The sequence below is a fragment of the Rattus norvegicus genome, chromosome 3 (genome assembly GCF_021556685.1).
Source record: "Rattus norvegicus strain SHRSP/BbbUtx chromosome 3, alternate assembly SHRSP_T2T, whole genome shotgun sequence".
NCBI lineage: Eukaryota > Metazoa > Chordata > Mammalia > Rodentia > Muridae > Rattus > Rattus norvegicus.
In genome coordinates, this window is record NC_141536.1 from 12,591,688 (window position 1) to 12,604,956 (window position 13,269).

The window sequence follows — 13,269 nt, forward strand, 5'->3', positions numbered from 1 at the left end:
TGCTCATCACTAACTACTGGGTACTTTGGGTGTTTTCATGGGACGGTTATAAAACCCTTGGTGTTCTGATCTTACCTGTCAATGCAGGTCCCTTGTCAGAGGCACCCTGAGACTGGAGAGGCTGTGAGTGTGCTCCTCTTATAGCCTCGACTCTGAAGGCTTTATCCTTTGTTTGTTTTTGATTTGGGTTTGTGTATTTTTGCTGACTGCCTTTCTTTAGTGACTTACTCTTTTGCCTCACAGTGACTTACTGTTTTGGGGGGATGTAGCCAGGCCCGGAGGCCTTCTCTGTGAAATAGTGTCTGAAGGGCAGTTTCTTGCAGGAAAGAGGTCTTGTACAGGAGGACTGATCCCAGTGATCCATCCAGTAGGCTGATTGGTTTGTGGGTTGGTTATTTGGGATGGGGAGGATGTTTCCCATAAAATGTGTCCCTATAAACTGTGGTGAGCTCACGAGGCTGGCTTCAAAGGTTTTTATTTAGCTTCCTACTTCAAGTAGCAATTTACTTTTTCGAAGGGCTTGGATGGGGCTGTGGGAAAAGGTGTTTGTGGGGTGGGGGTGGGGTTGCTGGACTCCACCTGCAGAACCTTTCCTCTTCCCTGCGCCCCATCCCCCATCCCTGTCCTTTAGTTTTGGGTTCTACCAAGGCCAGGAAGTTTATCTTGCTCTTCTCTCATTTTCTAGCTTTCCTCAGGTCTTCAAATGCCCTGGATTTCTCCACGCAGGCTGCCACATGCAGAGCCGCTGCAGGCCCCTGTGACTTTTCTGCTCGCCGTGCTGACTAGGCCTTAGAGGAGGGCAGCAGGGCAGGGTGTTTTTACCAGAGTGGGATTATACTAAAAACTGTATAGTATACAGATACTATACTGTATAGTATACAGATGTCCTTCCTATGCCTGTGATACAGATATTTATTTCTTTTAAAATCTATGAAGGGGGAGGGACTGGAGAAACTGCTCAGCGTTGACTACTCTTTCAGAGGTCCTGAGTTCAGGGGTTGGGGATTTAGCTCAGTGGTAGAGCGCTTGCCTAGGAAGCGCAAGGCCCTGGGTTCGGTCCCCAGCTCCGGAAAAAACAAAAAACAAAACAAACAAAAAACAACAACAACAAAAAAAAAGAGGGGCTGGAGAGATGGCTCAGCAGTTAAGAGCACCCGACTGCTCTTCCAGAGGTCATGAGTTCAATTCCCAGCAACCACATGGTGGCTCACAACCATCTGTAAGGAGATCCGATGCCCTCTTCTGGTGTATCTGAAGACAGCTACAGTGTACTTATATATATAATAAATAAAATAAATCTTTAAAAAAAAAAATAAAAAAAGAAAAAAAAGAAAAAAAAAGAGGTCCTGAGTTCAAATCCCAGCAATCACATGGTGGCTCAGGCCCATCTGTAATGGGATCTGATGCCCTCTCCTGGTGTGTCTGAAGACAGCTACAGTGTATTCATATACATAAAATAAATAAACAACCTTTAAAAAAAAAAGCAAGGAGTCCCCCCAACACACACACACACACACACACACACACACACACACACACACACACACACAATGGTGGCACATAATTTTAATCCCAGCACTTGAGAGGCAGAGGCAAGTGGATCTCTGTGAGTTGAAGGTCAGCCTGGTTTACAAGAATGAGTTTCAGGACAGCCAGGACCACATACTGAAACCCTGTCTTGGGGGGAAAAACTGTGAAGAAGTTGGCTGGTAGCTTGTTCCTGTAATCCTAGCACTCAACAAGGCAGAAACACAAGCATTGCCATGCGTTTCAGGCTGGTCTGGGCAACATAGTGGATTCCAGGTCAGCCTGTTTGAAACCCTCTCTTAAAAACACAAAAACAGGCACTGGAGAGATGGCCCAGAGGTTCAGATTCCGGCTACTCTTTCAGAGGGCCTGGGTTCTGTTTTAATTTGGATCCCTCTCACCTAGTTAGCTGTGTGTTCTTGGGAACTCTGCAACCATGGATTCTACCAAGTGTGGACCAAAATGCAGGTTCTTTTCTTACCATTACTTCAGTGATATGTTATGAAAACTACTTTTGTGGCATTATACTGGGTATTAAGCATTATATAATCTTAACATACAGAGGAGATGATGTGGAGGCCACACTGGAATAGGACACAGTTTATACATGGGACCCGAGCAGAGCATCTGAGGATCCTGATGCTCACGCTAAAGGAGCTGGAGCAGACCTCCCACTCTACCAAGTGCTGACCTTGCATTTGAGGTCTCGAAGCTCTGTGGTCACCATTTTGATATACCACTTTGTCATTTTTCATCCAGTTTAAAACATTATTTGTCTTGTGATTTGTTTCTTGGTCCAGTGGTGATTTAGTGATGTGCTGCATAATTTCAACACATGTAGACTTTCTTTCTACATAGCTTTTTCCCTATCATGCACTCCCAATCCCCCCATTTCTGCCCCTCCCATCTCCCGTGCCCCTCCCAAAAGAAAGAAAGTCCAGTTCATATACTCACTGGAGCACGACCAAACTTGTAGTGGCCAGGGAAGGGGAAGCCATCAACATTCTTTTTTTTTTTTTTTTTTATTTATTATATATAAGTACACTGTAGCTGTCTTCAGATACACCAGAAGAGGGCATCGGATCTCTTTACAGATGGTTGTGAGCCACCATGTGGTTGCTGGGAATTGAACTCATGACCTCTGGAAGAGCAGTCGGGTGCTCTTAACCGCTGAGCCATCTCTCCAGCCCCATCAACATTCTTTTAAGCCTTTAAACATTTGTGGGAGGGCTTGTGTTTCAGGGAAAATGAAACACACAGTTCACCTTTAACAACAATATTAAAATACATACATAGAGTAAGTAAAAAACAAAAACAAAAGCCAAACACAACAAAAGCCACCAGAATTAGCAAGTTGATGTGCGAGGCTCCAGTTCCTTCCCTTCTCTGTTCCCAGCATTGTGTGGTAGCTCACGACTGTCTGTAACCAGTTTCTCCTGAGTATCTGTGTAACTAGTTTCTCCTGAGTATCTGTCTAACTAGTTTCTCCTGAGTATCTGTCTAACTAGTTTCTCCTGAGTATCTGTCTAATTAGTTTCTCCTGAGTATCTGTCTAACTAGTTTCTCCTGAGTATATGTCTAACTAGTTTCTCCTGAGTATATGTGTAACTAGTTTCTCCTGAGTATATGTCTAACTAGTTTCTCCTGAGTATCTGTCTAACTAGTTTCTCCTGAGTATATGTGTAACTAGTTTCTCCTGAGTATATGTGTAACTAGTTTCTCCTGAGTATATGTGTAACTAGTTTCTCCTGAGTATATGTCTAACTAGTTTCTCCCGAGTATATGTGTAACTAGTTTCTCCTGAGTATATGTGTAACTAGTTTCTCCTGAGTATCTGTGTAACTAGTTTCTCCTGAGTATCTGTGTAACTAGTTTCTCCTGAGTATCTGTGTAACTAGTTTCTCCTGAGTATGTGTGTAACTAGTTTCTCCTGAGTATATGTCTAACTAGTTTCTCCCAAGTATATGTGTAACTAGTTTCTCCCGAGTATATGTGTAGCTAGTTTCTCCTGAGTATATGTGTAACTAGTTTCTCCTGAGTATATGTCTAACTAGTTTCTCCCGAGTATATGTGTAACTAGTTTCTCCTGAGTATGTGTGTAACTAGTTTCTCCTGAGTATCTGTCTAACTAGTTTCTCCTGAGTATGTGTGTAACTAGTTTCTCCTGAGTATCTGTGTAACTAGTTTCTCCTGAGTATGTGTGTAACTAGTTTCTCCCGAGTATATGTCTAACTAGTTTCTCCTGAGTATGTGTGTAACTAGTTTCTCCTGAGTATCTGTGTAACTAGTTTCTCCTGAGTATGTGTGTAACTAGTTTCTCCTGAGTATGTGTGTAACTAGTTTCTCCCGAGTATGTGTGTAACTAGTTTCTCCCGAGTATATGTGTAACTAGTTTCTCCTGAGTATGTGTGTAACTAGTTTCTCCTGAGTATGTGTGTAACTAGTTTCTCCTGAGTATATGTCTAACTAGTTTCTCCTGAGTATCTGTGTAACTAGTTTCTCCTGAGTATATGTCTAACTAGTTTCTCCTGAGTATATGTCTAACTAGTTTCTCCTGAGTATATGCCTAACTAGTTTCTCCTGAGTATATGTGGGTAAAACCTCATACACATAAAAATAGGTCTTTAATAATAACAAAACCAAACACAAAAAGAATCTGGGTTAGGCACGGCTTTAATCCCAGCATTAGGGAGGCAGAAGCAAATGAATCTCTGAGTTCAAGACTAGCCTTGTCTATAGAGCAGAGTTCAAGGACAGCCAGGACTACACTGAGAAACTCTGTGTGTGTGTTGTATATATGTGTATACCAGGAAATGGGGGCGGGGACGGGGAACAACAACCAACAAAGAAGACTTGTACTGGAGAGATGGCTCAGCGGATTAGGGGCTTCTGCAGACGACCTGTCGGATGCTTGGGAACAGGTTGTGTGGCTGACTGCGTTTGTGACTCTAGCTCCAGGGGCTCTAGTGCCTTTGGTCTCCTGACATGCATATAGCCATACACAGAGGCACAGACAGAATACACATGCCTAGACACATAAATAACATACATTAATATGACATGCATATAGCCATACACAGAGGCATACATAGAATACACATGCCTAGACACATAAATAACATACATTAATATGGCATGCATATAGCCATACACAGAGGCACACATAGAATACACATGCCTAGACACATAAATAACATACATCAATATGATTGATATACTAATTTTTTAAATTTTTGGTTTTTTTGAATCAGTATTTCTCTGTGTAGCCCTGGCTGGCCTCGAACTCAAAAAGATCCACCTGCCTCTGCCTCTTAAGTGCTGAGACTAAAGGTGTGCACCTCCACTGCCTGGGAATAAAATATCTTTTAAAAATTAAGATAATAAGAGTCCGATGGACCGTGACTGAGGAGACAAACCATGCAGGAAACAGTCTTAAATCGCAATCTGGGGGTGGGTCTGCGTACTTTAAGCGTTTAATTTACTGACGGAGTGTCTAAAGAAAAAAGAAAAAAAATTAAGATAATAAAAGCAAAATTGAAAAAGCAGAAAAATAGTCACAGGGCTTTCCATTACCTGGGTGCATCCCCAGGTCCTGTGACCTTACAGTTCATACCTGGGTACATCCCCAGGTCCTGTGACCTTACAGTTCATATCTGGGTACATCCCAGGTCCTGTGACCTTACAGTTCATATTTGGGGTGTTTCTAATCTTTTCTATGCAGCAAAGGACCTTGGGGGTATTTTTGTTTCTCTGACCACACCTGTAGGGCAAAATGCTCATTGAGTCCCATGGCCACTGTTTGCAGTTTTTTTTTTTTTTTTTTTTTTGGTTCTTTTTTTCGGAGCTGGGGACCGAACCCAGGGCCTTGTGCTTCCTAGGTAAGCGCTCTACCACTGAGCTAAATCCCCAGCCCCTGCAGTTTTTACCTGAAGAAGAAGAGTGGCGCTGCTCCACAGTGGCCTGAGCAGGTGGCACCTCCGAATGTCCCAGGAGAGCCCTGCCTCCCTCCTCACATTAGTGCCACACAGTTTTGATCTTCTAACCTTACCTGGAAAAAGACCTCAAGTAATTTATGATTTCCTTTTGATTATTTGGTTATGTTGATGATTTTTTCCGCTGTTAGTTGCAGTTTGTACTTTTTAATTTTTTCTGTGGAGGTATAAAGGCCAACATTTCTTTCTTTTTTTCTTTTTTTTTTTAAAGACAGACTCAGGCTACCTTAGAACTTACTATGTAGCCCAGCCCGACCTCCAAGTTGGAGATATCCTCCTGCCTCAGCCTCTCAAATCTTGAGACTACAGGCAAGTGCGTGGATGATAGGTGTATGCCACAGTGCCTGCTTGGCTTTGACTTTTAACGCATGTTGTCCAGTTAGGAGTGGCTGTTAGAAAAGTTGCCAGTCACTGTGTGTATGTGCTTGCGCTTCTATTCGTGCCAGGATATGTGCAGCAGAGGCTGGAGATCAGTTCTGGATGTTGTCCTCGTGCTTTTTTGAGGCAGGGTCTCTTACTGAACCAGGAACATACGCTCTAGCTGGGCTTGCTGACTGGTGTGCTCCATGGGTGCCCCCGAGTGCCTCCCCAGTGCTGCAGCTGTGTGTGTGCCTGTGCCCAGCTCTTTCGTGTATGTGGGGATCTAAGCTCAGGTTCTCGTTCTTTGTGACAAGCACTTTACCAACTGAGTCACCTCCCTGGTCTGCTCGGCCTTTTCACTCCTCAATGAAAGTCTGGAAGCTGGGAGGTTTGGCTAGATTTTTCTTGAACTCAAAGACTGGAGTCTTGCTTAAAAATGAGCGCGCCAGAGCCAGCCGTAGAGGTACACACCTTTAATCCCAGCACTCAGGAGGCAGTGGCAGCAGATCCCTTGAGTTCAAGGCCATCTTGGGCTACAGAGTGAGTTCTAGGGCAGCTAGGGCTGCACAGAAACCTTGTCTGGCGGGTGAGGGGGTGTGAAAGAGAGAGCTGGGTATGGTGTCCCACTCCTTGATCCCAGCACTTGAGAGGTAGAGACAAGCAGAATTCTGAGTTTGAGGCCAGCCTCGTCTACATCAGAGTTTTAGGCCAGCCAGGGCTACATAGAGGGACCCTACCTCCAAAAAAACAGGGAGGACCTAGAGGCAGGGATTAATTACCTCTTTGTTTTTTTCGTTTTCTTCATCAAGATTCTTCAGAAGAGACCCCTTCAGCTACTCCGACCTTCATCATTCCAAAAAAGGAGATCCACACAGTCCCAGATATGGGCAAATGGAAGCGCTCTCAGGTATGGTGGTGCCTGCACCTGGGTGGTCAGACGGTGGAGAGATGAGAGGATGCCAGCGTCCCCCTCCCTCCCAGGCGGTGCACAGAGTTGCACATCAGGAAGGTTTGGCTGCCATCCCACTCTGGTTAACTCTTTCATTGCTCCTTTGATGTTATACTGGACTCACAGGAGTCTGCTAATTCTTGCTTACAAGATCCCACAGGTGTTAAGAGCCAGTGCAACAGAGGGAGAAAGACTCGCTTGTGGACACCTCGGTCGGAACATGGCCACACTAATAATAGCTAGAAATTGAGATCTAGTGTCCTGGGAGCGGCCCGGCTTTCCCTGCTGCTCAGCCTAGATGGTGGGCAGAAGATGACGACGACTTAGGCTTACAGTCCAGAACTGAGGAAAAAAAGAAAGACCACTTGGGGGGTTGGGGATTTAGCTCAGTGGTAGAGCGCTTGCCTAGGAAGCGCAAGGCCCTGGGTTCGGTCCCCAGCTCCGAAAAAAAGAACCAAAAAAAAAAAAAAAAGAAAGACCACTTGGAATTCTCAGGAAGGGATTTGGGCCCAGCTCCATTCAGGCACTAACTCTAGATCTGCAGCTGCCACAGAGAATGTCAATTGCACAGACAGCAGGCACGAGGACTTGTGCGACAGATTATCCATGCCACAGCCATGTGCCTTACTCCATCGAATAGGAAGAGTCACAGGAACCTGTCCCTCTTTCACAAGCCTGCCCTCTGACATTTGCAGATGGCTATCTTGTCCTTTCCTGACTAGTCACCAGGTTAAGCACCTTAGTCTCTCTGACTGCTCAAAGGCCATATGGATGGAGCCCTTTCGCCATCTCTGTTGCACTGTCTGAAGTTTCTCAGTTTCAGCACTGTTGACATTTGGGGTAGGAGTCTTGTAGGGAGCAGTCCTCTACCCACTGAGTGTCACCAGGCACTATCTACACATCCCTAGCTGAGGTGTTCTTACCTGGATCTCGCTATTTGGCTGTGACGCACCTTTTACATTCCATGGCAAACACCAGCTCTGCTCTGGACAAGGGCCGGGGCCTGGCCTGGGTGGGAGGGCTGAGGGCCCCAGTGTAGACTCACCGCCTCTAGATGCCAAGTGTCTGTTTTCCTGGCTCATTATGGGCATCCCAGCACCCACAGACTGAGGAGGAAGACAATGAAGACGTAAGATAGAGTGCAGGCACTTGCTCTCAAAACTGCTTCCTTGGGGCCTGTGTCTTTTTTTTTTTGGAGCTGGGGACCGAACCTAGGGCCTTGCGCTTCCTAGGCAAGGGCTCTACCACTGAGCTAAATCCCCAACCCCGGGGCCTGTGTCTTAGTGGGTTTTCCCTCCCCGTGTTAGGGTAACCTGCAACCCAGCAGGCAGAAAGTACAGTTGGCCAGTGGCACTGGCGGGCGAGCTAAGTGGCCCGTCGGGCTGTGGGCAGGAAGAAGCTCCTGCTGGAAGCAGACTGATCTGTAGCTACCCTCCTGTCCTGGGACCTAGCTGGATGATGGTCTGGAGAAGGGAGTGTTCCTTGAACTCCTGCTGGTACTGTCTGGGTACTAGTCAGACATTCGGCTACTCAGCTGTAGAAGTAGGCTAGCAGGGTCCTAGCTCTATGTCTCGTAAAACCCTGGTCGTGGAAAACCATGGGCAGATTACCTCCTCCCTTGGTGTCCTGGTCTCTGTGTAGGTAAAGTGGTGACAGTACGGTCCCATGGGACTGTCCTAAGAAACTGCCAGCAGCCACTGTGAGCACTCAGAATCTAGGCTGCAGGTTGGGGTGGTGTGATTCCTGCATTGCTGGCTTCGTTGACGGGAAGGATGAGTGCATTTGGTACTCCATGTCTGCCTCTGTACTAGGTTGGGAGCAGGAGCTGGGGAGCTTGGGCGGACCTAGAGCAGATGAGATCTGACACCCTCCTCCTCCTCTCTGTTTGTTCTAGGCATATGCTGACTACATCGGCTTTATCCTAACCCTGAATGAAGGTGTGAAAGGGAAGAAGCTAACCTTCGACTACAAAGTCTCTGAGGTAGGCACAAGCAGGGAGCCTGCTGCAGAGCCAAGCAGGCTGAGCACAGCAGGCGGGTGCAGGCACTGCCCCAGGATAGTGCAGTTAGCATTCACGGCCCACAGATCTAATGTTTTAAACCTATGAATAAAGTAATATTTATAACTGAAATCCAGACAAATATGCAGGTTTATGACCTGTATTTTTTCTAATTGGTATTTTTATTAAACTTGGGATTAAAGATGACAAAGAGGCTGGAGATGTGGCTCAGTGGCCAGGCGCTTCCTTAGCACACACAGCCCTGGGTTCCACGAAGCACAGGAGGTAGGTGAGTCTGTGGAGAGAGGACTAGGAGGAGCATGTAAGGCACCAGTGTGGCACATCAGCACAGACTTGGCATGCATTGGGCCCTGAGTTCAAACCCCAGCACCACAACTGCCCAGGGCAACCCAGTAACAGTGTACAGCACACTTCCTGTCTGTTGTCATAACTGGCATATCCTATTGAGAGAGGCCTCATTGTTTAAACTGTCCTGACATTGCAGCTGCATCTCTGGACCTCCACCGAGATCTGCAGACCCTGTTTCCTCGCGCTTCACTCCTAGTGGAAAGGCTGCGCAGATAGCACAGGCAGGCTCTTGCTCTGGGTTGCTCCTGTGTAACAGCTGTTCTGGTTATGTTAGACAGCCGTGATTACGGTGTAGTCTTCCAGTCTGCTTGCTGTTCCAATGCCGTCTCCCAGAACTAGGTCCCAGGCCTCCTGTGGCCTCTTGGGTTCATGTCCCAGTTGGCCCAGGGCCACCCTGAGCCTCTTATCTCTTGGCACTTTGGCTCTCTGCCCTCTGGGAGCAGCTGGGCTGTTGGGTAAGACCCTGGCCTAGTTTCTTCATTTGTTCAGGCTGAGCTCACCCTTTTTATCCTCATACCAGGTCCCCAGTACAGCCACTTCTTGGCCTGTTGGCTCCTGGGCGACATAGTCTGGTTCTTTATACAAGATGGGGAGAGACAGCTGTCCCTTGAGAGCAAGCCCACAAGTGACTCCTTGGGTTGGCTCTTGTTGGGCTGTGGCTTTGGGCGTCGACTGGCTGAGCTCAGCAGTGCCCAGTGTGCTGGAGACATTGGGGGGCCCATTACGGAGAATTCCATAGTTATCTGCAAGCACTGGACTGCCAATCCCTCTGGGATTCCGTGCTCCCAAGGCTCCTTGGGAGCCTTACTAACCGGGGGTTGCTTTGGCTGCAGGGCTATTCTTTTGGGAGGGTCATGCCATGGTTTAGGCTGAGAGGGTTTCTAGCACGGCACCTCCCAGGTGAGTGGCTTTGTCCTTTGTGTGTGTGTTGGGATAGAATCCAGTACTTTGCACATAAGGCAAGAGCTCTACCACCAAACCACATCCCCACCTCCCGTTCTATTCCTTGGGACTATGTCCTTCCCCACCCTCTTTCTTTCTTTTTTTTTTTTTTTTAGGTCTTGATATAGCCCTGGCTGTCCTGGAATTCACTGTGTAGACTAAGCTGGCCTCAAACTTGGTATCTTCCTGTCTCTGCCTTCCAAGTACTGGGATCACCACACCCAGCTTTTCTTCCTGTCCTTGTGGTAGAGTGGCTGGCTCCTCAGGTGTGTGCTGTGAGGTGCGGAGGCACTGGGCTCCCAGATACAGGGCTTTAGCACGCACCGAATGCCTCTGCTGCTGTTAGCTCTGTCAGGAGGTTCACTCAGCTCTAAGTTTTCATCAGGTGTTGTTGCTTCAGCTGGGCCCTCCTGAGCCGGGTGCGTCTCTATGCCTGCCTCGCTGTGTACATAGCCATAGTCAGTTTGGTGTCCAGGAGTCTCCCTTATTGGCTGGGGCAGCAGAAGGATCCAGTCTTAGCATGTGGCCATAGATGTACAGGCTTTCTTTGTACCACTTGTCACAGCTGCCAGAGTTCCTGCGTTCTCTCAGTAGAGCGCAGATGAGTCAAGAGAGAGAGAAGGGCTCTAGACCAGTGTCTTCCGTATAGCTTGAAACAGAGCGAACCAGAGTCAGGTACAGTTTATCTAGACCCATGAGGACAGGTTGTTCTTTAGATTATGCTCGTGCTAGTACTAAGGAGGTAGGTTTTTTCTGTTTTTTGTTTGTTTTTTTTTTTTTTCTTTTTTTTTTTTTTAAAGAAAGAGTGATAGGCCTGGAGAGATGGCTCAGTGGTTAAGAGCACTGACTGCTCTTCCAGAGGTCCTGAGTTCAATTCCCAGCAACCACATGGTGGCTCACAACCATCTGTAACGAGATCTGATGCCCTCTTCTGGTGTGTCTGAAGACAGCTTCAGTGTACTCAGTACATAAATAAATAAATCTGAGAGAGAGGGAGGGAAGGAAGAAGGAAGAGAGGGAGAGAGGGAGAGAGGGAGATTGGGAGGGAGGGAGGGGGGAAAGGCAGGCATTTTGTTTGTTTATTGAGACAGGATCTCTGTAGTCTTTTCTGGCCTGACCTTACTCTGTGGACCAGGCTGGCCTTGAACTCACACAGGAGGCCTGCCGCCTGAGTGCTGGAAGGAAAGGCATTTGTTACCACACCTTATTTTTTTTTTTTCTTCACCTCTTTGTTTTTAACGTACTGAGGGTGCAGAATGACAAGTTGGTTAGTGTAATTTTAGAGAAGATTTTAGTGGTCCATGAAGTTTAAGGGGCACCTATAGGGATGGAACGAGCGGGCACACATTACTCTTCATGCCTTGGGGTAGAGTAGGGTGGTTCCAATCCCCTGAGTTCAGAAGGAGGAGTTATGGGTCTTAATTACTCATTGGCCCAGCTGAGCCAGCTGCTGGCTCCAGGCTTCTCCTGGCCTCAATTTACACCCCTTATCCCTTGTTGGGGCCACAAGCAGAGATCTCCAGGGAGCCTGGGGCTTTCTGGAGCTAAGGTGTTCCAGCCTTCTGTACGCAGAGTTGCTATGTGAAATCAGTTGTGGCTGTGCTTAGCAGCTGTTCTGAGTGACCTGGAACTCACAAAGCCTGGCTGGGCAGCACTTGCTCAAGATAGCTTACACCACGCCAGGTACTGCCTGAGCCTGCAGGCACCTTGCTCCTTCCAGACCACAAGTATAGGTGAAGGCGGAGTAGGAGGGCAGCACTCAGGGCCATTCTGAGTCCCTGCAGCCGCAGACCCTGGCCAGCAGTTCACTGCAGATAGAGAGATACTGCAGGTCCCAAATATTGCAGCGTTTTCCAGGTCCCGTGTGAGGTTTAATAATAAGGACGAAGAGACATCTGTATAGTAGGCTGTTGGTCTGTTTGCTGGGGCAGTCTCTCAGCAGGACTCTAACTTAACCCAACCTCTCTCCCATTGCATCTCTCCATGTGGCTCTCACCTCCCTGACCTGTTCCCATTCTTCCTCTTCTGTGGTCAGCCTGTGTTTTTCTGTCAGCCCCAACTCCATCGCACAGCTCTTTTCATTATGCAAAGAGCCGCACTCCCTACTCAAGCCATGTAACCTTCCTCCAGGCAGCCTGCCTTGCTTCTGTGGGCTGGTGATCCTGTTAACCTGGTATGGGCTAAATTAACCTTTGAGAACCAAGGAACATACTTTTCTAAGAGCCAGTAAATACAGTATTTGTGGGTGACCCCAACCCCACATGTGAGTGCAAGGGTCTGTATCTACCTACAGGGTTCAGGGCTGCATTAAGTACTTGTCTTTTTGCTGTGATCAGGACTTGACAGGAAGCAGCTTAGGAGGGGTTTACTCTGGCAGTTCATGGTGGTGGGGAAGGCAGGCTGACAACAAGGGTGTGAGGCTCCAGGTCGGGAAGCAGAGGATGAAAGCTGGCGCTCAGCTCGCTCCCTCCTTTTCCCCTTCCCACTCAGCCTGGGATGCAGCACACGCAGTTAAACCTCAGACACACAGAGCAGCAGTGAAGACTGTCTGACTTAGTGTTTCTAACCGCTGTGACAAAGTGTCATAACCAAAACCGACTGTGGAGAGGAAGTGTACTTCAACTGACAACTAGCTCTTAGGTCACAGTTTATCACTGAGGGAAGTCGGGTCAGGAATTTAAGCAGAGGCCATGGAAAAAATGCCACTCACTGGCTTGCTCACCCTGTTTTTTGTAGAACCCAGGACCACCTGTCCAGGGTTAGCACCGCCCACAGTAAATTGGGCCCTTCCATATCAACCAAGAAAATGTAGCACAGGCTTGCCCATAGGCTGGTCTGCTGGGGTGTTTTCTCAGTTAAGGTTCCCCCTTCTGATAAGATTTTAGCTGCATTAAGTTGACATAAAACTGGCCAGCAAAGAGCGGAAGCACCACGCTGCATTTTTATCTTTTCCGTTCATGTGAGTTGTTCAGTGAAGGTCTTCAGTCATAGCTGATTTAGCAAAGTTGGGGCTGTTGCTTGTGCCTGTCTGTCTAGTAGGCCGGCTGAAGAATCAGCCGGAACTACCCATGACACGTGCTTGTTAGCCAACTGTTCCCTGGTCCTCCTTCATATTCTGGACAGTCAGCAAC

The 13,269-nt window shown here is 47.5% G+C and overlaps 1 protein-coding gene across 2 annotated transcripts in view; it reads left to right on the top strand.

Annotated features, from left to right (window-relative positions):
* Ptpa (protein phosphatase 2 phosphatase activator) overlaps positions 1 to 13,269 on the top strand; it is a 30,522-nt gene that overhangs the window by 2,205 nt on the left and 15,048 nt on the right. For both annotated transcript variants that reach the window (XM_087652967.1, NM_001108577.2), the window contains exons 2-3: positions 6,689 to 6,786; positions 8,723 to 8,809. In XM_087652967.1, the coding sequence (XP_087509093.1) occupies positions 6,689 to 6,786; positions 8,723 to 8,809 (185 nt within the window). The remainder of the gene's footprint in view (positions 1 to 6,688; positions 6,787 to 8,722; positions 8,810 to 13,269) is intronic.